The following is a 22,692-nucleotide window of genomic DNA, read 5'->3' on the forward strand; positions in this document are numbered from 1 at the left end:
GTGGTATTTCCTGAAGGTCATACACATGTTACTGTATAGTCTCCCTCTCCTCAGGTGCTGTGAGAGCCACAGACTATGTTACGAGAGTGCTGCCCCCTGCAGGCAGGAGGTGCCCCTGCTCCCAGAGAACTTCACCTGTTCAGCCGCAAACCTCAGCTTCAACTGTGGTGAGTAGAGTGCACCTACTCTAGTGATGTGGGGGTAGGTTATGCTTTTACGATAGATAAAAGAACATTAAAATTATTGTAATAAGTAATAAGCAATCAACATGATGGCAATTACAGTAATCCAATGTAGAGCCCAATCTCTGAGGATGCAAAATCAAATCACCATGTTTACCTCTCTTGGGGCTTTAATAATGTATTAATGGGTAATAGGTGTGTCATTCTTTTGCCACCGGTCACTGTTGAAGCTTATTGCTCTAAAATGCTCCAGAATGTCCCTTCAGCCCTCCCCGCCTCAGCACTGACATGTGAGTCTGTGTCCTGTGCTCCCCGTGCAGACTGGGGCTCCTGGTGCCAGCGCAGTCTGTGTGAGTGTGACCAGGCAGCTGTTCTCTGTCTGGGACATCAGCCCTACAACCTGAGCCTCCGAGGGTTCCCCGCGGACTCCTGCTCCATGCACGGACCCACAGGTAATGAGTGAGGGGGGAGGAGGGGTGGGTTGTAGATGACTAAAGGGAGAGTGAGGGAGAGGGTGGATAACTAAAGGGGAGAGTGAGGGGGGGTCTGGAGGACTAAAGAGGAGAATGAGGGGGGAGGAAGGGTTGGGTCTGGAGGTATAAGGAACAGTGTGATTGGTTTAACCAGTATCAACACTTCAAACTCTGCCCCTTCAGCCAGGTGTGTGCAATCAGAGACACCTGGCTTTTTGACCAGAAAGCTGCAAATTTACCTAGTTCACACCAAAATGGCTAAAAATTAATGATTGGTAATTGTCTGAATAAGGCCACGTGGTTCAGTGTTTAAAATTTGAATAAAGTTGCTAAGTAAATGCAATATCAGTAGTTTTGTATGGCAGAATGATTGATGAGATGCTTCATAAATCTAGAATAACTTGTTAAACAGTCATATTTCAGCTCAGCAACAGCACCTATACCAAAGCTGTGACTGGTTCTATTTCAGGTGTGAACTTCACAGAGGCCAACCACACATCAGTGATGACAGGTGAGTCCTTATCACCAGGGGAGGGCAGAGAATCAGAAAATATTTAAAGTGAAATGCACTGATCATTTTGTTATGAATATAAATTCTTAAAAAAATAATAATTTAAATAAAAGTTAAAAAAAACACATAATGATGAAGCAGATATTTTTCCCATATAAAAAGAGTGCCCAGGTGAGACCAGATGCTGGTATGTTGATGACTTTATTCTTCTTTCTCTTCTTAGATGTGTTTGCTCCAGTCAACAGTTCTGAAATGTTCTTCTACAACTCCTCCCTCTCATTCACTGGTAGGTCATCAGGTATTTTTGCTCCTATTTGCATGTTTGTGAACTGTTGATGGTTTTAATACTGTATCAGTCTTATACAGTGCTTTTCCAAATTATTTCCAAATTACCATTTTGCACATACAGGAATTATACTCTGTGGTGGTGACCTACCATCATAGCCACAGCTGCCCCGGGGCAGACTGATAGAAGTGAGGCTTCCAATCTGCACCATTGGCCCCTCCCACCACTAACAACACTCAGATACATCACATTCATACTAGATAATAGATGTGGGTGAAGTGTTTTGGATACAATATACACTATTGGTATCCCTGGGATTCACAACAGTCCCATCCAAGGCCCTTTGGAGTCCTTGGTTCCTTTTGTTGCAGTGTGAATACCTAAGATTAGAACTTTTGGCTTCTGTGAGGCCCTGAACAGGGGGTCTCAGGTGCTGTTGCTAGGTATGTGGTTTTGTCATGGAACTGAGCTTTTAAGGTGGGTGAAAAATATTGTCCATGGGTTTGGCCAGGGAAATTTTCCATGTAAAACCTATCGATTTTAGAAAAATCCTGATGATAGTCCTGATTTTTGGTGTCAAATATTCATATCCAAAGCCATCAGCCATGCAGTGGGGACCCATGGATTTTGGACAGACACTCTTGTGCAGGTTGGGTATCTGAAGTCTGGCAACCCTGGTCTCAATCCCCTATAGTCCCCATAGCCCCTCACTCACGCCTCTGATGAAAAGCACTAGTGTAACAGGTAATGGATGTGTTTGTCAGATATGGATCCTGAGAGATGGAGCACATGGGGAAACCAGAGTGCAGAGGCTGGGACAGAGCTCCTCTCCACACCCAGCCCCACAGGTAACACTAGCACTCTTTGTATAGAATATAGAGGAATACAGTCATAAAACATCACATTGTTGTAAAGTATCATATTTAATTAGTAATTTTGTACATTATTATTTTTGTGGTAAAAGGGTATGCACTGTTATTGACTTGGGCATGTGATGACTGTGTCCAGAGAAGACGCTGGAACAGGAGGAGCAGGAGCAGATGGAGGTGGAGGTGGAGGAGGGGGCAGGAGGAGAGCCAGAAGAGCAGGCCATGCTGTCCAGTCTGCTGCTACATGGTAAGAGTAAACCGAAGAATCAGTTTGAGTTTTGAATGGTGTGAAAATAGTTTATTAAGTAGTTCTTAATTAAGATCTGATGCAGATAATACAGGGTTTATATCATGGGTTAATTCACAAACTCTTGACAGATCAGATTTGAATGGCATATAAAATTGGTAATAATAATTATAATTATTATGATGATCTAATTCTGATGCCTGGCCACTGACCGCCAGGCGATGACTGGACTCTAAATATACATATATATATATAAAAATCTCCTACTCATCCTCCGTGGGTGGGCTCATCCCCTCTTTTTCCACGCTCGGGTCCTCTACCAGAGGCCTGGGAGCTTGAGGGTTCTGCCCAGTATCTTTGCTGTTTCTAGTACTGGACTGAGATGTCTGATGTTTTTCCTGGGATCTGCTGTAGCCACTCCTCCAGTTTGGGGGTCACTGCTCTGAGTGCTCCGATGACCACGGGCACCACTGTTACCTTCACCTTCCAGCTCTTCTTTGAGCCCCTGGCATTTCTCTAGTTTCTCATGTTCCTTTTTCCTGATGTTCCCATCGCTTGGTTCTGTGATGTCTTCCACAATGGCTTTGCTCTGTTCTTTATCCACCACCACAACGTCCGGTTGGTCACCATCACCATTCTGTCAGTCTGTATCTGGAAGTCTCACAGAATCTTGGTTCAATCGTTCTCCACTTCCTTTGGAGGTGTTTCCCGCCTTGACCTCGGGGTTTCTAGTCCGTACTCTGCACAGATGTTTCTGTACACTATGCCCGCCACTTGGTTATGCAGCTTAATGTATGCTTTCCCTGCAGCATCTTACACCCTGTAGTTATGTGCTGGATTGTCTCAGGGGCCTCTTTGCACAGCCTACACCTTGGGTCTTGTCTGGTGTGGTAGATCTGGCCCTCTATCACTCTGGTGCTCAAGACCTGCTCCTGTGCAGCCAGGATGAGTGCTGCTGTCCTGTGTTTCAGTCCAGCTTTCTCAAGCAATTGGTAGAATTTCTTGATATCAGCCGCTTCAGTTATGATCCGGTGGTACATCCCGTGCCGGGGCTTGACCTTCCATGATGGTTCCTCTGGCACCTCTTCCTCTGCGCTCCACTGTTTGAGACATTCGCTGAGCACATCATCTGTTGGGGCCTTGTCCTTGATGCACTTATGGAGCTTGAATGTTTCATCCTGGACTGTGGATCTCACACTCACTAGTCTTCAGCCTCCTTCCTTATGGCTCTCGTACAGTCTCAGGGCGCTGGATTTGGGATGGAACCCTCCATGCATGGTCAGGAGCTTTCAGGTCTTAACATCTGTGGTCTGTATCTCCTACTTTGACCATCTTATGATTCCTGCTGGGTATCGGATCACTGGCAGGGCGTAGCTGTTTATTGCCTGGGTCTTGTTCTTGCCATAGAGCTGACTCCTTAGGACTTTCCTTACTCGTCTGAGGTATTTGGCTGTGGCTGCTTTCCTTGTTTCCTCTTGAAGGTTGCCATTTGCTTGTGGGATACCAAAGTACTTGTAGCTGTCCCCAATGTCTGCTCTTGTTCCTTCTGAGAACCTTCCCTCTCTTTGTCACCATCTGGCTACACTTCTCAAGCCCAAATGACATTCCAATGTCATGCTGTAGATCCTGGTGGTGTGGATCAGTCAGTCGATGTCTCGCTCATTCTTAGTATACAGCTGGATGTCATCCATGTAGAGGAGGTGACTGGTGCTGGCCCCATTCCTGAGTCAGTATCCATAGCCAGTGCTGTTGATGATTTGGCTGAGGGGGTTCAGATCTATGTAGAACAGCAGTGGGGACAGTGCATCTCCTTGGTCTATGCCACATTTGATGGTCACTTGTGCAAGTGGCTTGCCATTGGCCTCAAGGGTGGTTTTTCCACAACCTCATCGAGTTTCCCCTTGAAGGCTCTTAGAGTCCTTTTGATGTTGTACAGCTCCAGGCATTCAGTGATGCATGTGTGTGGCATTGAGTCGTAGGCTTTCTTGTAATCAATCCAGGCAGTGCACAGGTTGGTCTCACGGCTTCTGCAGTCTCGGGCGAATGTCCGGGCTACCAGGAGCTAGTGTTTGGCTCCCATGGTATCCTTATCGATGCCCTTCTGTGTTGTGCTAATGTATTGATCCATGTGCCCACTTATCTGATCTGCGATGATGCCTGACATGAGCTTCAACGTTGTGGAGAGACAGGTTATTGGCCAATAGTTGGATGTACTGTACCTTTTGAGGGATCCTTCTGGATCAGGATCATACCCCCTTTGGTTAGCCATTCAGGGTGAGTACCATCCATTAGCAGCTGGTTCATTTGTGCTGCCAGGCGCTCATGGAGAGCAGTGAGCTTCTTTAGCCAGTAGGCACAGATCATGTCAGGGCCTGGTGCGGTCCAGTTTATCATACCTGAGCCTCTTTCCTGGATGTCTGCCACTGTGATGGTAACTGGATTCTGTTCAGGGAGGTTGCTGTGGTTTTCTCTCAGAGCCACCAGCCACTGTGCATCGCTGTTATGTGATGCCTCCTTCTCCCATATGCCTTTCCAGTACAGTTCGGTTTCCAGCCTTGGTGGGTCTGCTCTGGTGTTATTACCCTGCCTTCTGGTGAAGGTGTATTTCTACACCTGTTGACATAATGTGGTGGGTCCAAGTGTTTTGTGCTCTCAACAAAGATGAAGCCTAAATATATATGCATGATTTAAACAACCTCCTGGAATAGTTTAGTTACATGTTGGTACAATATAAGATGAGAGGATGATTTAAGAGGGAAATGTCAGTGTTGCAACACAGTACAAGACCAAAAAATATAGATATTCTAACTGAATGATAAAAAGTTAGGACTGTTGCCATGACAATTAACAATTCAAAATAAAATATATCTTTTAATTACAGTAGCAATGGGACGTTTAAATCTTAATATAACTATTGTACTTCACAAAGACTATGTAAAAAATTCACAGATTTGAACAGTGTGTTTGATTGTTAAATGTGTCATGTCTTCTACAGCTTCTGTCGGGTCTGCTCCTGATGGACTACAGCCTGAAGTCTTCTTGGCATCTCCAACTACTCTAGAGATGAGCATCTTGCCCACTGTGCTCCAAGAGACTGTTGCTCCCAGGACTACAGCTCCCAGCATGCCCCAGGAGTCTGCAGGAGGTCAGGCTTACATTGACTAATTAATTTCCTGGACACTAGTCCTAACCTTAACCATAGTCACTACTTGCCTAACCTTAATCGACACCCTAACCATAATCTATTTTAACTTTCAAACCATGTTGTTGATCAGGGTCTTGCAGTCAAACAAGGATGTGTTTGTGGACTGCTGGGGCTGAGCATAAGGAACATGCTGGGACCTTTCCTAGCCACAAATTGAAGTTTGAAGGCGAGGGCATTATGTCATAAGTGGCTTTAATGATGAAACTCACCTCCAGCCAGTTGAGAGAAGGGGAGGATCCTGGTCTACAGAACAAGATCAGTGCATAGGAGAGGCACCTAGGGTCCAGTCATCAGTGGCCAGGCATCTGAAACAGTTGCACTCCCAAGAGGGGAGTGGGACAGGGAACAACTTGTGAATGAGCAATGAACAGACTCTAAGTGAAGTGAATAGTGAATGTTGTTGACAGGGCAAGTAGAAGGAAACAGAGCATAGTGCTCAAGTTACCACAGTTCCCCCAGCATAGTCACTCCTAAGGCAGCTTAACTAAAACTGTGGGTTTTATTTCTGCTCCTAACTGGTCTGGAAATAAGCTAATTCAAAGAGGAACATTTTAAGCCTCTTCTTAAATGTAGTGACTGTGGGGGGCTTTTTAACAAGGTCACGGAGCTGAGTCCATAACACAGGAGCTTGGAAAGTGAAAGTTCTCCCTCCTACTGTGCTTTTAGATAATCTAGGAACCACCGGTAGTCCAGCAGTTTGAGAGCGGAGTGCTCTGTTGGGATGATGACCAGTTGAGTTCATAGTTTGTAGGGAATATGGCTAGTAGGGAATTACAGTAACCTAGCCTTGATGTAATTTTCCTCTAATAGGAGCCATCGCTCCTGACCACACACATAAATGTCAGGTTTCTATGCTTTGTGGGGACTTTATATTGACTTGCATTTGTTTCCTGAAGACTGATCCTGATCCACACTTTATAAACTACATCTCTGTTTCCAATGAGGTATTTAGCTATTGAGGTTCCCTCTTCTGTCAGCAACAGGCATGAACAATCAGAAAATAAATGACATCTGTATACTCTGTGAATTCTGTGTTAATAAAGACACTCATTTAACTGGTAATGCTAATGCTAACTAAGACTAATTTTAAATCGTGTTAGCATATTTTCTGTGTATTTTGTCAGGTTTGCCTGCTCTGACCACTGCAGCTGTGACCACGGAGATACCAAAGCAGTCTATGGAGGAGAGAGAGGAAAAGGAGGAGAGAGAGGAGGAAGAGAAAGAGGACAAGTCTGCAGAGAAGAGTAAGGCAAAAGTGAAGAGGAACATAATGGAATTTTAATGGGGAAACTTGGATAAACCACAGAATATCATAAAATGTGAAAACTCAAAGGGGGTTTTGCAAATGATAACTAATCAGATACAACTTGTTTATTTAACAGGCACTTGACTTTTGTGATGAAGCCAAAGTCAAAAGCCCAACTATTTTTTTTTTAGGTTTTATTGGATAAATACCTACAGAAATGTATATTCACTGTATGCACAGTATTATATACTATACCACAAATATTATTGTTCATTCTGTGAAAATACATTGGAGGCTTTAAGAATAGTATTTTTCTTGAACACTGTGTAGGGCTGTCATTTAAGGTTAAGATGTACTGTTTCTATTCTCCTCTTTTTAGTGTCTGCTCCTCAGACAGTGAACACAGCAGCCCCAGCACTAGTGCCAGTATTTCCCACAGTCCCTGAACACAACTCTAGAGAAGAGCCCATAGAACCAGCACAAGGTGAGATACTAACATCTGTCTGGTCAGACTTGAGTTTCAGTCCATATCTAAAGGTCTGATCTAAAGGAGACCAAATTATGTATAATAATGTAATCAGAAAAAAATATGAAGAACTACCAAACCAAGCCTTTGTGACACATGTTTTTCTCAGCTCCCATTGAACATCTCTCTGCAGAGACCACTGTGAGGATGACACCAGCGCCCCCTACAGGTACCTGTCTGACTCAAAGAGTTTATATCCTGGGATGTAACAATAATCAAACCTCACAGTACAATAGGCCTTGTATCACAGTATTCAAATCACGTTGCATTCACTGCCCTTTTGGGAGAGTCTTACAGAATGATACAAATGCTGCCCTTTCCATTTTGAATGCTCTGAAAAGTTCAAATGTGTTGAATTACATTTTTCATGTAGTCTTTACAGAGCAAAGGATCATGGCTCATGTAGTTCAGCTGCTTTTGGCTTCTGTTCAGTGTAATTATAAACAGAAAGGAACATTCTAAATTAATGTAGCAGCTCACACTATAATCCTTTTCATATGGCTCTATCTGATTGCCAATGCCTAATCTTGAGAGATCTCTGAGGCTAAACAGAGAATGTGGTGTGTGTATTAGTTGTGGTTGGACCGTCAATCTACACCATTGGCTGCAGATTGATGCTTCGACAGTCTACCCAAGCTGTAGCTTAGCAAACCGAGTGTTGAATGAATGAATACTGCACTTTAATGCCCAATGCACTATTATTATATGTTACTATATTATTGGTATTGTACATCCCCATAGGAGCTGGCCTGTTCACCAGTGAAGCCACCACCTCCCCTGCCACAGCCCCAGCATTTAGCCCTGCACTGCCCCCTGCTGGCCTGACTCCCTCTGGTCTGACCACAACCACACTCAATCCTCCAGGACTGACCCCTGACCAGAACCCACTTGAGACTGTGAAGCCTACAGAACCTTTGAGGCCCCTAAGTCCAGGTAAGGATCCTGGGAAGCTAACAAGTTCTACCTATTGGTTAGCATGTTACAGTGAGGGTTTCATTGACTGGGCATTGGTTTGAATGATAATAGACCAACAAAAGTACTAAAAATATACATACCTACCATGTACCTAACATGCTGCTTGTCCCTATGTTATAGTTTGCCTGGAATGTTGTATCGCATTGAACTAATGCCAGTTTTCAGATACAGATGTTTTTATTGCAAAAAAATAAAAATAAAGTAAATTTTACCTCAACAGATAAATCTTTGCCACATGTTAAACTTGAAACAGAAGCACCAGTAAAGTTACATAGCGCAACTAAGTAAATTAGCATCTTTGGTTATGCTCAGCTTTGAAATGTTGAAACTTGTTGCAGCTCCAACAACATCGCCATCGCCCCCTGAGCTCCTCACTACACTGTCTGCTCCTGAGGTGGACCTGGAGGAACCCAAAGAGGAACTACCAGAGGAGATACCAGAAGAAGAGGAGAAGAAAGATGAGAAGAAAGAGGAGGAAGCGGAGAAGAAAGAGCAGGAAGAGGAGAAGAAAGATGAGAAGAAAGAGGAGGAAGAGGAGAAGAAAGATGAGAAGAAAGAGGAGGAAGAGGAGAAGAAAGAGGAAGAACAGGAGAAGAAAGAAGAAAAACCTGAGGAACCTAGACATGGAAGAGAAGAAGAGGAGGAGGCTCCATGTTTAGAGGCAGACGGTAAACAAGCCACAGAGACCTGTCCATATTTGTCCATTACCACAAAACACAGAACACATTAGAGAGTCCATCCACCCATTTTCTTCCACTTATCTGGGGCCGGGTTCTGGAGAGAACAGTCTAAACAGGGACTGCCAGGTGTGCTGGGCATGTCCCACCGGGAGGAGGTCCGGGAACGCCATGGGGAAGTGTCTGGGGGGGGGTTGGAAGCTGAGAGACTCAATAATGCTTTAAGCCAATTTGTTCCCATTCAATAATAGATCATAAAATGTGACATGGTTTTAAGTTTACCAGGCAGCAGATATCAGTGAGTCTAATCTGCTCAGTCTGGCACTGCCCTGTATCAAAGAAACTTAAGACATCTAAATTCATTAAGTTGATGACAATAATCCAATTATGATCAGAAATGTAATGACTTTCAATCCCAATAATATCAACCAAAAAATAGCAAAATATCACCTGTTTTGATAATCATCTCTTTTAGCAGCTTCTTTAAACAGACAATAATATACTTGTATTCAAGTCTATCTCCAAAAGAGTTACGTTACTGAAGATGATGTTAAATAAAAGTCTGCTGTGTGTGCTTGTTTTGTCAGAGATGGGAGAGGGGAGGAAGAGGAGTGTGCCATTCTTCGCTTGGTCCCTGCTCCAGTCTGTGGGGCTGACAGACATCCAGCTACAGCCCGATACTACAGGTATTCTCATAGTGTCTGCATACAGTACACACACACACACACATGCACACATACAGCTGTCATAGTGTCTACATACTATAGGCTCAACACTGCATCGCCACATGCCTGTGTAGGTTTACTCCAAATTTACTTAATGTCTTAACCCTAACCCTGCTTTTAACTTGTGTGTGATGAACCTATTTTTGCTTTTAAAAAATGTCCTAAGTATAATTTCCTTCCTTTCTGCATGAACACACATTTATCTGAATATTTCCAGTAGAATATTTTCCAATAGAATATTTTCTAACCATAAACATGTCCGTGGCGTGTTGCAGAGTGCAGTCGCTCCCTCACAGTGTATGGTAAAGATGGCCGCCCCCTGCGGCAGCTGGAGGCGCTGGGGCAGATGCTGCATTGTGCCAGTGGCCGGTGCCCGTACGAGTACGAGATGTATGGCTGCTACTGTGGTCAGGAGGGCAGTGGGCAGCCCCAGGACCAGCTTGACCGGTAAGGACTCACTTGCACTCAGTTGATTTATGTTTCAGTGCTATTATACCCGTGTATTTGCATGTTTGAATCACCATTGTACTTTTTATACATATATTTTGTATCTTATCAAAGGAGATAAAGTTTGTAACACTGATTTCAGTAATGTTGTGTTGTCCTGCATTAGACACTTGAGTAAAATTTCAGTTTTCACCTATCTCCACCCACTGCTTTGAAGTTCTTCATACTTATTTAAAAAAAATACTATGGTCCAATCACATAGGATTAATGAAACCACATTGTTATTTTTCAAAGATAAAAATCTGTTGCCTGCTACAATGAAATGCCACTATGAAGTTCTGCAGTGCTGAACAGGTCAAAGTCAGTGGACCGGTTTCTGTTAAGCCATTTTAGATCATTGCAGTTTGTAAAATGAAATTCTACGTTTCTTTCGTATTCAAAAGTCATGTTTGTTACTGGTACAAAACAAACTAAATTGACTGCATTTATAGCTCACAGCATAAATAGAGCTATACCAACAGCAGTTGAGAATATGAGCATGAAATTCCTTCATGTATTTTAATGAGTTTAATGATAATATTGTGATTTTGTTTGTGTGTGCTGCAGGTGCTGCTTCTTCCACCAGTGCTGTCTAAAGCAGATCAGCTCCATGGGCTGCAGAGCCGACCGCACCCTCAGCGCTCACGTCTCCTGTGAGGGAGGCAAACCCAAGTGTGAGTTTCACTTTAGACTAACCATGTCCTAACACTGTCCAGCTCAAAAACATAGTGGACTGCTTTTGTGTTTAGTTTCACACACACACTTAACGTCATTTACCTTTTCAACTGATTTTAAAAAGAACTTGTTCATACTTTTAAAGATATCTGTTCCATAGCATTCATTGCCAATAATAGTGATGAACAGGTGTTATTGGCTTAATACTTGTAAACTTGTGAGTCTAATGCCAAGTCCAAATACAAGTGCTTTATAAGTTATAAGTTAATAACGTATAATGTAGATTTTAAACCCCCAGAACATTTCACTTCTTTCGAGCCTTGACTGACCTGTCGTATGTCCTCCTCAGGTGTGGGCGTGTCTGTGTGTGATAAACTTCAGTGTGTATGCGACAGAACCACTGCCGTGTGCATGGCCAACGCCCGCTTCAACCACACCCTGACCCCACCCACCTGCACTGGCCCTGCCCCCATGTGTCGTCGCCCTGGTAACAGACCCCAAAACAACGGCTCCAACAGTGCCTCACAGCACCGACCTCAATCCAGCAGGCCACACCCAGGTTCCCCCAGCCGCCCGGGGAGTAGACCTCCGACCCGGCCCAACAACCGGCCCCAAGTCAGGCCCACCAGCAGACCATCCACCACCAGAACCACGCCCAAAACTACCACCAGAACCACCAAGACCTCCACCACCAAGAAGCCGTCGTCCAGCGAAGAGAGCAGTGCCCAGCAGGGAGGAGATAAGGCACAGGGAGAAGCAACTACCCCAATCCCAAGAGAGGAGGCGGTGATGGGAGGAGAAGGAGGAGAGCAGGTGGACAGAGTAGAGGAGGCACCAGGACAAATGCCACAGGAACCTGAGATGACAGGAGCAGAGGGTCCCAAAGAAGGACAAACTGTGGACCCAGCACATCCAGCACATCACGAGAACCCATTACACACACCAAACCCTGCCCGCCCTGTACATCCACCTTATCCGGCCATCCAAACCCACTCTGAAAACCCAGCACAACCAGCACACTCAAGCACCCAATTTCACCCAGCGAACCCATCCCACCCAGCAAGCCCCTCCCGCCCGGTGAACCCATCCCACTCCATAAACCCAATCCATTCAGAAAACCCATCGCACCCAGCTCAACCGTCAAACCCAGCTACCCAATTTCACTCAGTAAACCCATCTCACCCTATTAACCCTATCCACTCAGAAGACCCAGTACTACTAGGACAATCGTCACATCCCGACAACCCATCCCACTCAGAACAACCATCCCACCCAGCAAACCCATCCCACCCAGTACAACCACCCCACCCAGTACAACCACCAGCAGAACCATCAGCGCACCCAGGAGAACCAGTGCCGCCAGAAGAGAAGCCAGGGCTCCAGGACGAATGGACACCATGGATGTTTTATTAAGATAAGGGGGGACCATGAGGAGACCAGGTGGACAGAGTAGAGAATAAGCCAGGGAAAACATGTAAGGAGAACAAAAAACTTAAGGAGCAGAAGATCAAGAACATCACCCAGTAGACCCGTCCCACCCATGCAGATGTGGTACCATCACCAGAACTGTTATCCAGGAGAACACCCAGTCCGAGCCAAACCATCTCACCGACCCAACTATGGCATCTCGTTAACGCATGGCACCTTCCAAACCCATCACACCCAGCTGACCCAATGAGACAAAACTAGGCAGTAGGAAGTGGAGATAACAAGGAGGCCAGTAGTATAGATTGTATATGTAGATGGACAGAGATAACCTACTAGCTACTTCGTTCCAAATAGTAAGTAGTCATGAGTGGGAATTAACTCCAATTCACAATCTATACTGAGAAACTGTCTCCTCTCTTCTGCTGTCAGGCTTCTCATTTTGGTCTTAAAAGGTTTGATTTAACCCACTCTGCATGATCCTGGGGTTTATTGTGCAATTTTATCCTTACATCAAGATATGAACATTAATAACTCCTGGATTTCCAGATATGGGACTTGGCTCCAAATTAGCTGCTATAACTGCGAGCCTCTATTGGCTTCATTTGGCTGGAGCCGAACGCTATGGATGACACCACTCTTAAGTCCACTTCTTTATACAGTCTGCCTGGACCATACCACCGAGTTTGAAAAATATTTATGAAAAAAAAAAATTCCTGGAGCTCATCAAATATAAATATAAATATAAATATAAATATAAATATAAATATAAATATATAAATATAAATATAAATATATATATATATAAATATAAATATAAATATAAATATAAATATATATATAAATATATATATATAAATATAAATATATAAATATATATATATATATATATATATATATATATATATATATATATATATATATATATATATATATATAATAGTCTCATTTAAACTACAATTTTCTATTTATTATTGAGCTAATCATAAATTCTGCTATCATACTACATAACAGTTATCGGTAAATAATACAAGAAAAGTTTATAATGTAGACTTATTACTTGCATGTTATTTAATTTGACTTTATTTTTTATACAATGTGTAAAAATATAACCTCAAACAGCTACTAAACATGATGATTTGACAAACAGCCTACAGGAAGATGGTATAAGCCCTACTCTACTCTAGCCCAGTTTGGAGCATTTCCACCAGCCCTTTTTAACCGGAATCAAGTTATTTTTTAGTACCTGTTTGGCCCAGGTTTTAACCAGGCCAAGCAGGAAGCTACTGTTATACCTGCCACTGTTTGGTGAGAGTGCTGGTAGCAACCACAGTTTCCATAAATATAGCACCAGATTCCACAGAGTAATGGAAACACAACCAGGCCAAGTCGGACCAAGCAGAATAGGGCCAAATACTGCTAGTGGACGGGGCTTTACAGTAGTTGTTGTAGTTGTTTTTTGTTTTGTTTTTTAACCCTTTTTGATATTTATACTGTAATTATTCACTTTATCCTGCCAGCCATGTGTAGCAACTTCACTGTGAAATATTAAAACGTGTTAATTTCAAATGTGGTGTGGTGGCCTATGAATATGAAATGTATTTGTAATTTTGCTGATAATTTGATATACAAGTATGACTCTTTTAAAGAAACAATACATGCATGGTCGTTTTGATTTGCATTTCTTCATTATGGAGCGGCGGTAGTGGTGCCATGGGTTGAGCATTTACCTACTGACTGAGGGGTGACCGGTTCAAATCTTATAAAGTGATCAAGTATTGCTGGTGGGTATTAGTTATAATTATGACATCATCAATAATGGACAACTCAGAGTCTGGTAGATTGCAGCTTGGATTTATTGAAGTCTCTTAAACATTGCACATATGATATTAATCAGAAACACAGAGGCTCCACCCACGAGGAAATTACATCCAATCATAAGCCAGCAACAAACAACTTAATTCACCTTGCTTACGATCATTTTAATATTTTGAATTGTGTGTGACATTTTCATCCGATGGAGCCTCTGTGTTTTAGTGGTTCACTTTGTTTTCAATCTAAATCTGGCACAAAAATAACATTACAGCTCTAGAACATTGAAAGTCATAGCTGGTTATTACTGCATGTGGCTCAAGTACATCTGTTCAAGAAAAGCACATTTGAGTAAAAAACAAACAAAAACAAAAACACACACATAAAAGAGAACACTGACAAACCAAATTCAGCCCCAGATAGAGATATAATTTTAATTTAGTACTGAATCATATTTTAAAATATAAGGTTAGGCATTGCAGAAAGATGAGGGAAGTTAAAATAAAAACTACTATTTGAAACTTTTTTTGTATCCAGATTCCTAAAAAAAGAAGTAATATATCTAGGTTGAAAACAGTATAATTGATTTTAAAATTCTTGGTTTGTTTTATAATTTTAGATTTTAGCCTTTTACAGGGGGAATTTGGATATCTTATTTTTCCAATGAACCTGGAACGTCTTGCCTAAAAAAAAAAAAACATGTAAAAATAAAAAGTGAATATTTTTGTCGGGATGCACCAGTCTGATGATGATATTGGATATCTGCGCCGATCCAGAAAAAGTTGCTGGATCGGATATGTGTTTCCAGATATCTTTTAAGTCGATATCCTGGATGGACATATGAATTAATGTAATAGGACTATTTACAGGTCATAGTCGGCTCAGGCCATATTGTTTGTTGATATTTTTTCTTGCACTTGCATTAAAACTAATCACAGTCTGGGGCTGAATCTGAGAAATTCATAAAAAGTTCGTACACATAACACTTACAACCACAACTGTGAAAACATCCCAAAAATAATTCAAGATTTCATTTACTAAAATATTCTCTCATAGACTCTGCATGAAATGTAAGAAATCAGACAACCACGTCCAGCAGCACAAAATTAAACTAAATGTACAAAATGCAGGAGTATACCTCGTGTGCGCTCGGTTATGCACTTCCTGGATGGGGCGGGGTTAAGACAGGTGCCGCCCCCATTGTCTGCTGCCCGGGATGCACAAATATGGCCACTCACAGCAATCAGCAAACGAAATGCATATGATACTAGAGTTAGGTTATGAATGCTTAGCGTACGACAGGTTTTTATGTTAATTATGACTTTGTGTGGTGGGATAATACTCGTGGTAAATTTTCTTGTTGTAAAATGACAGAAAATACTGCCTTGTTTCTAAAGTTAATGCTAGAATGTTTGGTAGGGAGGGTTTGCTGCGATTAGTGATTCAAAATGATAGTGTATGAAAAAGGTTATTTTTTAAAGTCAGGAAACAGGTTAAGTTTAGGAACAGGATTATGTTAAGAATAGAGTTAATAAGGTTAGGGTTAAGAAAATGTTTTTGGGTAATTAACATGTTAGCAGAAGTAACTTTAAGAACAAATTAGTCACCCACTAACCTTACAGTATGGTTGCTAGGTAACAGTTATGTAATTTCCCTCTCCTTATGTCACATCTGGTGCCTGTGTCAAATTAGGCAAAAATTAGGTAAGCGTTTTAGTCAATTAAGAAATACAATTATATCTACTGTAAACAAACCCCAAAAAAGTCCAACCTGTCATATTAACTTGAGCATTTAACATTTGTATATTTGACAAGGAATTGCTTCTTGCCGATACATTTACTGTAATTATGACATAGTTAATCGTTATGTTTTTTAGTCACTGAAACACTTTCGGTATCCATCTTGTACACTCTTATAAAACCATAACAGACTTGCCTTTACCTGCCTCTGCTCTCAGCCACGTGAAGACTACGGCTATGCCAAAGAGACGGAGGGATTAAAGGGGAAGCATGGAAGACGTTAAGACAGTAATATGCTGGTTTATGCAGTTACAACACACGATATGCTGGCTTATAATACGCTGAATATTAATAATGGCGGTTGAATATTGCTGATGGAGTCCATAGATGTACATGATTTAAATGCGCTGTATGTCTTAAACCGAGATGCACCAAATTATATTAAACGTTAGATACATTTTAACTAGGTACGAGACATTTTAAACAAGTTTTAGGTTGGATTCATATGACGTAACATTAGAAACTGCTCATTTTTTAAACTATTATCTGGAGGACAGATCAGAATTTAAAGGTCTAAGGTTTAAAGTCTTGTACAGGCCCCTCCATCTAAAATGATGACATACAATTCTAGTATAATTTAGTTTAAAGCTGATGTTGGTTGGTGCATTCCAGCCTAATCATATATAAATGTAATATTTTATGTAAGCAAATTCATAACGAGCTTATCACTTTTGAATTATAATATCTGTACACATTTTGAGATAACGAGGAATTTACTGTTCCAACATTTGCTTTGGCTGTTTAAATTGTATAGCACATCGACTTGTATCTGATCATACATCTATGGCCTCAGACATAACTACTGCATTCATAAAGATTATACAGACACTATTTACTTGATAAGCGATCTGTTAAGAATTTTGTGTTTTTTGCATATTTTTCATAATTAAGACTCACTATAGATAGGTTAAATGTAAGATTGTAATTCGTTGTAAGTCTGTTATAACTCCAAATACTCATTTAAGATATATTTTGTTAGCATCTTTAGCAATAGCCGCGACTACATTCTAAAGTGTAAGATAGTTTTATTGCTGATTGCAGCCCTTGGTGCATATGACACGCTAAATGCATACAAAAAAATTACATAGACTTTTCGCTCTACCATAAACGTACCGACCTGAGCGCTAATCGGAAACAAATAGTTTGACACAGCAAGAAATTCTCATAAGCTCATAATGCTTCATACACTCACACCAAATACTTGTATTACTAAGAATTTTACTGTTTAGCGATCTGTTTAAGTCTATACTAGCATCTAATTTTGTATATGGTAATTGTTGGAATAATTTTGTTGTTTTTAAAGAAGACATATTGTGCTTGTGTCTGCTGTATAATTCTAATCTATGAGACCCATGGATCATTACGTTATAATCTGAACATTTAAATCGCAATATTGATTTACAACGGCTTAATTAAAGAAAATGCGGAGCCCAGTGAGGTAGTGGGAGTCGATTCCCGCCTGCCTTAGGGTACATCGCTGTAAACGTGATCACAACAAAGCGCCGCATGCTGTCAGCACCTCCTACGCAACGTTATCACATCCTACATGCATCACAGATTAAGATAATAAAATGGAGAACAAAGTAAGTACATCACAGTAGGCCTGTACCGGTGGCAGTGAGAACGACGGTAGATCGGAGCAATAACATCTTGAATACAGGAGAATAAAGATTGTTCAAAGGTGCACAAATCCCTAAATAAAACTTGAGAGGTAAACGACATTAACATGATTAAAAGCTAGATATTTGCACAATATGTCTCCTTTAATAATCTGTGCGTCAAGATTCGAGGATTTGAAGGAACTACAAGCTGGGCTGGTGGTGCATTCAATGGCTCAGATGGAAGCTTGTTAAAACAATTTGATCTAGATTCAAATGTCATTGTCTGGTAGCTGTAGACATAAAGTGATGATAAGTGCTTTTCAATGGTGCCTATGTACAGCGAGGAGTCCTGCGATTCAGCTGAGGCTTGTCTGGAGAGCTCTGTCCAGCCTGCAGGGGGCGGGGCTAGGTGGTCAGTAGACGCACAGGTCAGGGAACTTCATCTCATACACAGGGACAGACTGGTGCTGGGGGTGACCACTCGACAGGTTTACTCCAGAGGGGCTGGGGGGAGGGCTGCAGACAGTGGAGAAGGCGGAGGGGTTTAGTGTCCAAGAGTATTCACTTAATAACTCAATATGTTTGGTTGTAGTTAGTTGTAGTAACATTTGGCAATTAAAACTATGACTAAAAGTACAGATAAAAAACAAACTGAAAGGAACGAGGAGTCTTTACCCAGGGCAGGTTTGAAAAAAAATATATATATATGATTTTAATGTATTCTACAGAGACCATATACACACAGTATTATAATTCTTTCAAAGCTGCCCACATTTTGCATTATAGAATTTATCAAGTGAATCATTATGACATTTCTCTGACTAAAATTAAAAACACCTATTAGACTAAGTTAGCAGAGTAGACCGATTTCACTGTAAAACCCCGAACAGTACAACCCTGCAGTGTAAAACTCACCGTATTGTGAGCTCAAAGATCTGAGCCAGTTTGTCGTGCAGCATGGTGGCCTGAAACACAAGACTCAAGTCAGAACAGCAGAAACAACACGACACTAAACATGTGTTAATCCGTTAAAACACAAAACAACTCTGCTCTGTAGTGGGCTGGTCTGGATACTCACCTAGAGAGGGACCCCCATAGCACTTCAAACTGTTCAGACCAACTCTAAATGCCTCAACTGTATCATGTCAGAGAATCATTTCATTCATTCATTCCTTTTGTTTAACTAAAATCCTTTTGCACAAACCAGCATCTTATTTATCATACTTAGTTAATATGGTAAGTTTGCTTCACAGATTTGAGAGGGGCAAATATGACCTGTGAATGCTTGTTGGGTTACCTCCTGGCCAGTGCAACCATACACGTTGGCTATTTGCTAACTAGGATTTGTGACACAGCTCAGAGGGATGTCTGTGCAGATGGGGATTCAGTATAATACACTTTCTTCAGTGACTGTGTAAAAAGTCACTGAAGAAAAACAGACCTTGGACTCGCAGTGAGCAGCGATCTCTTCAAACGGGGCTTTCTGGAACTTCTCCATGAGCTGGCGTCTCCTCTCCCTCTCCTGCTCCTCCAAACCTGTGGTGTCTGAAACAAAGAACACAGCTCAGCCCAGACCGGTGGTGTCTACAACAGAACACAGCTCAGGCTCTGCACAGCCCTGGCTCTGGATGTCCGGTCCTGGGTTCTGGGTCTGGGTTTGAAGTCCAGTTCTCAGTTCTAGGTCTGGGTCCTAGATTCTAGCTGTGGATTCTGGGTTCTAAGTTTCAGTTCCAGGCCTGATTCTGTTGTGGGTCTGGGTTCAAGGTCTGAGTTCAAGGTCTGGGTGCTGGTCTGGTCCTTACCGATGGCTTTCTTCAGCGTCTCAAACGTGATCTCCTCTGCCAACTGGGACTAAGGAGAAAATCAACACATAATTTATATAGAAATGATCACAGTGCTTTCACCTTTCAACGTTATAATTATGGTTATGATGGTTTATTATTATGGCTATTATTTAGCACGTAGCTGGTTAGCCTCCACAATGTCTTTGAACTCTTAATATCTGAATATTTCAAAAGGCTATGGGAAAAAATTATGAAAAATATCTTTCTGGAACGGGCGGTGGGCGGTGGGCGGTGACTGTTGAGTTCCATAGCAATAATCAATATATTTCAGGCTGTTGTGGCCAGTGACCAATGTGTTGGTGTTTTATGACAATTGTGCAAACATACATGCACATCTTTAGTTTCATGTCCCTTCTGCTTTCATAGTAAATCACTAGTCTGTTTATAAAGACACATCTGATGCACTGACAACAAAAAGGGAATGACACATGGACACACAGACTGGGCCAGTGCAGAAAAATACTAGTGCAAAATATCAGAATTTTTCAATAGGTAGGTAGGTATTGGTGGGTTTGTAGAATGTGATGATTTGCACAGTGGACAAATATGTAACCACTTCCAAAAAAGTTAAAATAGTCTGAAAAAATATAAAATGGATTTTCAGCAGCCTGTGTTAGCATCACACCTCCAGGAAATGTTGATGATATCAGCTGCAAAGTATCAATAACAAATGGCCTATGTTTAAACATGTGTTAAGATGTGTGTTGGTATCAGTGCAGTTACCTTGTCGGGCAGACTGTTAGACATGATGTCCACCTGCAGAGAGATGGTATCCACAAAACTCTTCCTCCTCGTCAGACGGTCTTCATCTGAAACACACCACAGTCTGAGTACAGCCGGTCTACACTGAGACACAGGCGGGATTCTATTCAAACTGAGCAGGGCCACGTCCCACCATTTACACTCTCCCCAATATGAACATGGAGATGCAGTTAATGCAGTTTTGTGTTAGTCCACATGCATCGTCTTCCATTCAAAGAGGCTTTTGGTTATTGAAGTCCTTGTTACTTAAAGTGTGTATGACAGATTTTGACCATTCTTTCTACTGAAGTTGGTGGGATAATACGTGTTGTAAATATAAATGAGAGCTTTACCCCAATAAAGAAGCAACTTGCAAAGAAAAGTTGAAAAACATGTTGAACTTCAGGAAGTAGGAAGTTCTAAAACATAATGTCATCACGACAAAAGTCCGACACAATTTACATCCAAGAAAGACATTTTTCTGATACTTTACATTATTTCAACAGAATAAAGGTGTTTCCTTATACTTTTATTTATCGAATATTAATGTCTGTGTACATTGGAGAAGTTAAATATAATGATCTCAACCGTAAGTGTAGTTTAACCTGTCATAGGCACTTTTCTGGACTGATTCTCTCTCTTCATTTGTCTGTTATGTAATCATCACTAACCTGCCCATCTCCCACATTCAAAACATGTAAAAATACAAAAATATTTACAGAGGCAGCTCTACAGATGGTCTCTTAAACGTCCCATATTAGGCAAAATTGTCTCTTGTGAGCTTTTAGCCATGTTAGAATGTTGTTACCTTCTTAAAAACATACACTACCAGTCAAAAGTTTGGACACACCCTCTCATTTATACATGTAATTATGTAGCAAAGAAAAAGAAAAATTGAATAACTCGACAAAGCAAAGGCAGGCTACTTTAAAAAAATACAAATATATATTTCAACTTTTTTATTTGCTACATAATTCCATATATTTGATGTGTTCTGTATGCATCTAAAAAAAAAAAAAAAGAAAGAAAAACATTAACTGAGATGGTGTGTTTGGACTTTTGGCTGGTTGTGTTTCGTTTCATTCACATTATTCACCTGTGTATATTTCCAAAGCTCAAAATGCTCTGTTCCACCTTGTGATGTCAAGTCAACAGCTCCTTTTACCTTTTGTTCAGTAGAGTTTGGCAATTCCAGGGCTGAAATCATCCAAATGACTCTAGTGAAAGTGTATGGAGTTTACAAACACAGTGGAGCACTTCTTGTATTACCACATGACATCACAAGGTAGAACAGTGTTTTTTCTGTTTGTGAGAAGACCTCAGCCTAAATATGGAGGGATTGTGCGTGAATTAAACTAAACACAACTCCAGGTATGTTTTTGATGAGGAAACAACATTATAACGTCAGAAAATAGCGTCAACTAGGCCGTTAAATGTAGACAGAAGACACGACTGAAGCCAACCACATTCAGCGTGGGCTCCCTACAGCGCCCTCTACATGCGGAAACTTACCATACACATGTCCAGGATCGGCACAAAAAAGCAAGTTAAAAGAGACAACGTCAGAACTGGATTTAGTTTAATCCTATGTTCTTAAGTCTGCTCTTAGGCCTACAGGAGCGGAGAGTTGCCCTAAAGGAGCCTACAAGAGTCTACAGGAGTCACATGGACTCAATATAGACATCCTTGAGGAGATTGAGAGGAGTAAAGGGTGCTAGGCTGTAGAGGTTCTGTAGACGCTCTGTACCTCTTGTCAGTTTGCAGGTTGAATATTCATGTGACAAGCTAAGACTCTAATCCTACTCTCACTAAGGCATTCCTACGTGAGGTAATAGGAGTCTACAGGAGCGTAGGCTGGGGCTGTGTACCTCTGGATCTCGGTTTGCAGAGTGAATATTCAGGGGATGTCACAGGTAACTACTCTCGCCAAAAAAGACCTACAGGAGCCTACATGGAGCCTTTAGGAGATAGGATGAGTCTACAGGTCATGGCTGTGTACCTCTGGACGTCTGTTTGCAGCGGTGCAGGATTTTGCCCACAGTATACAGCACTGACAGGAGAAAGGCTCATTCAGTTAGCACCAAAACAAGAGTTATGTATATAGCTGTGGTTCCATGAATCTCGGATGACTCCCTACGTGCATGTAGGGGACAGTCTCCCCTGTGACCTGGGGCACATTGGGGACATGTTGGGGACAGTCTTACCTGTGACCTGGGGGACGTAGGGGATGGACAGTCTCTCAGAGTTGTAGCCTGGTCCTGACAGACACTCAGACAGTTCGGCGGTTTGGAAGTACAGCTGTGTGTCCTCTTTCTCCAGAGTCTCAGGCAGGCTGTACAAAAGGACAGGGGGACACACATAAGAGCCAAAATACCAGCACTAATGCT

The 22,692-nt window shown here is 41.7% G+C and overlaps 3 protein-coding genes across 6 annotated transcripts in view; 2 read left to right on the forward strand and 1 right to left on the reverse strand.

Moving 5' to 3' along the window:
- The first annotated feature begins 1,037 nt into the window (after positions 1–1,037).
- Positions 1,038–9,499, forward strand: LOC129457031 (mucin-2-like). The gene is made up of 11 exons (XM_055228625.1): positions 1,038–1,166; positions 1,390–1,452; positions 2,217–2,300; positions 2,461–2,568; positions 5,564–5,713; positions 6,898–7,017; positions 7,399–7,503; positions 7,655–7,714; positions 8,287–8,478; positions 8,859–9,012; positions 9,475–9,499. The coding sequence occupies exons 1-11, from the start codon at positions 1,160–1,162 to the stop codon at positions 9,497–9,499; spliced, it is 1,068 nt and encodes a 355-aa protein (XP_055084600.1). The 5' UTR covers positions 1,038–1,159.
- Positions 9,500–10,268: 769 nt separating this feature from the next.
- Positions 10,269–12,536, forward strand: oc90 (otoconin 90). The gene is made up of 4 exons (XM_055228626.1): positions 10,269–10,369; positions 10,976–11,082; positions 11,433–12,250; positions 12,342–12,536. The coding sequence occupies exons 1-4, from the start codon at positions 10,269–10,271 to the stop codon at positions 12,534–12,536; spliced, it is 1,221 nt and encodes a 406-aa protein (XP_055084601.1).
- Positions 12,537–14,350: 1,814 nt separating this feature from the next.
- efr3a (EFR3 homolog A (S. cerevisiae)) overlaps positions 14,351–22,692 on the reverse strand; it is a 64,903-nt gene continuing 56,561 nt past the window's right edge. For 3 of the 4 annotated variants that reach the window (XM_033982670.2, XM_055228238.1, XM_055228237.1), the window contains exons 19-24: positions 22,510–22,637; positions 20,288–20,373; positions 19,523–19,571; positions 19,162–19,265; positions 18,636–18,685; positions 14,351–18,236 (exon numbers count right to left, since the gene is read on the reverse strand). In XM_033982670.2, the coding sequence (XP_033838561.1) occupies positions 18,134–18,236; positions 18,636–18,685; positions 19,162–19,265; positions 19,523–19,571; positions 20,288–20,373; positions 22,510–22,637 (520 nt within the window). In that variant the 3' untranslated portion in view covers positions 14,351–18,133. The remainder of the gene's footprint in view (positions 18,237–18,635; positions 18,686–19,161; positions 19,266–19,522; positions 19,572–20,287; positions 20,374–22,509; positions 22,638–22,692) is intronic. The other variant, XM_055228239.1, reaches the window with a different exon arrangement.

Source organism: Periophthalmus magnuspinnatus, chromosome 17, assembly GCF_009829125.3.
Source record: "Periophthalmus magnuspinnatus isolate fPerMag1 chromosome 17, fPerMag1.2.pri, whole genome shotgun sequence".
Lineage (NCBI taxonomy): Eukaryota > Metazoa > Chordata > Actinopteri > Gobiiformes > Gobiidae > Periophthalmus > Periophthalmus magnuspinnatus.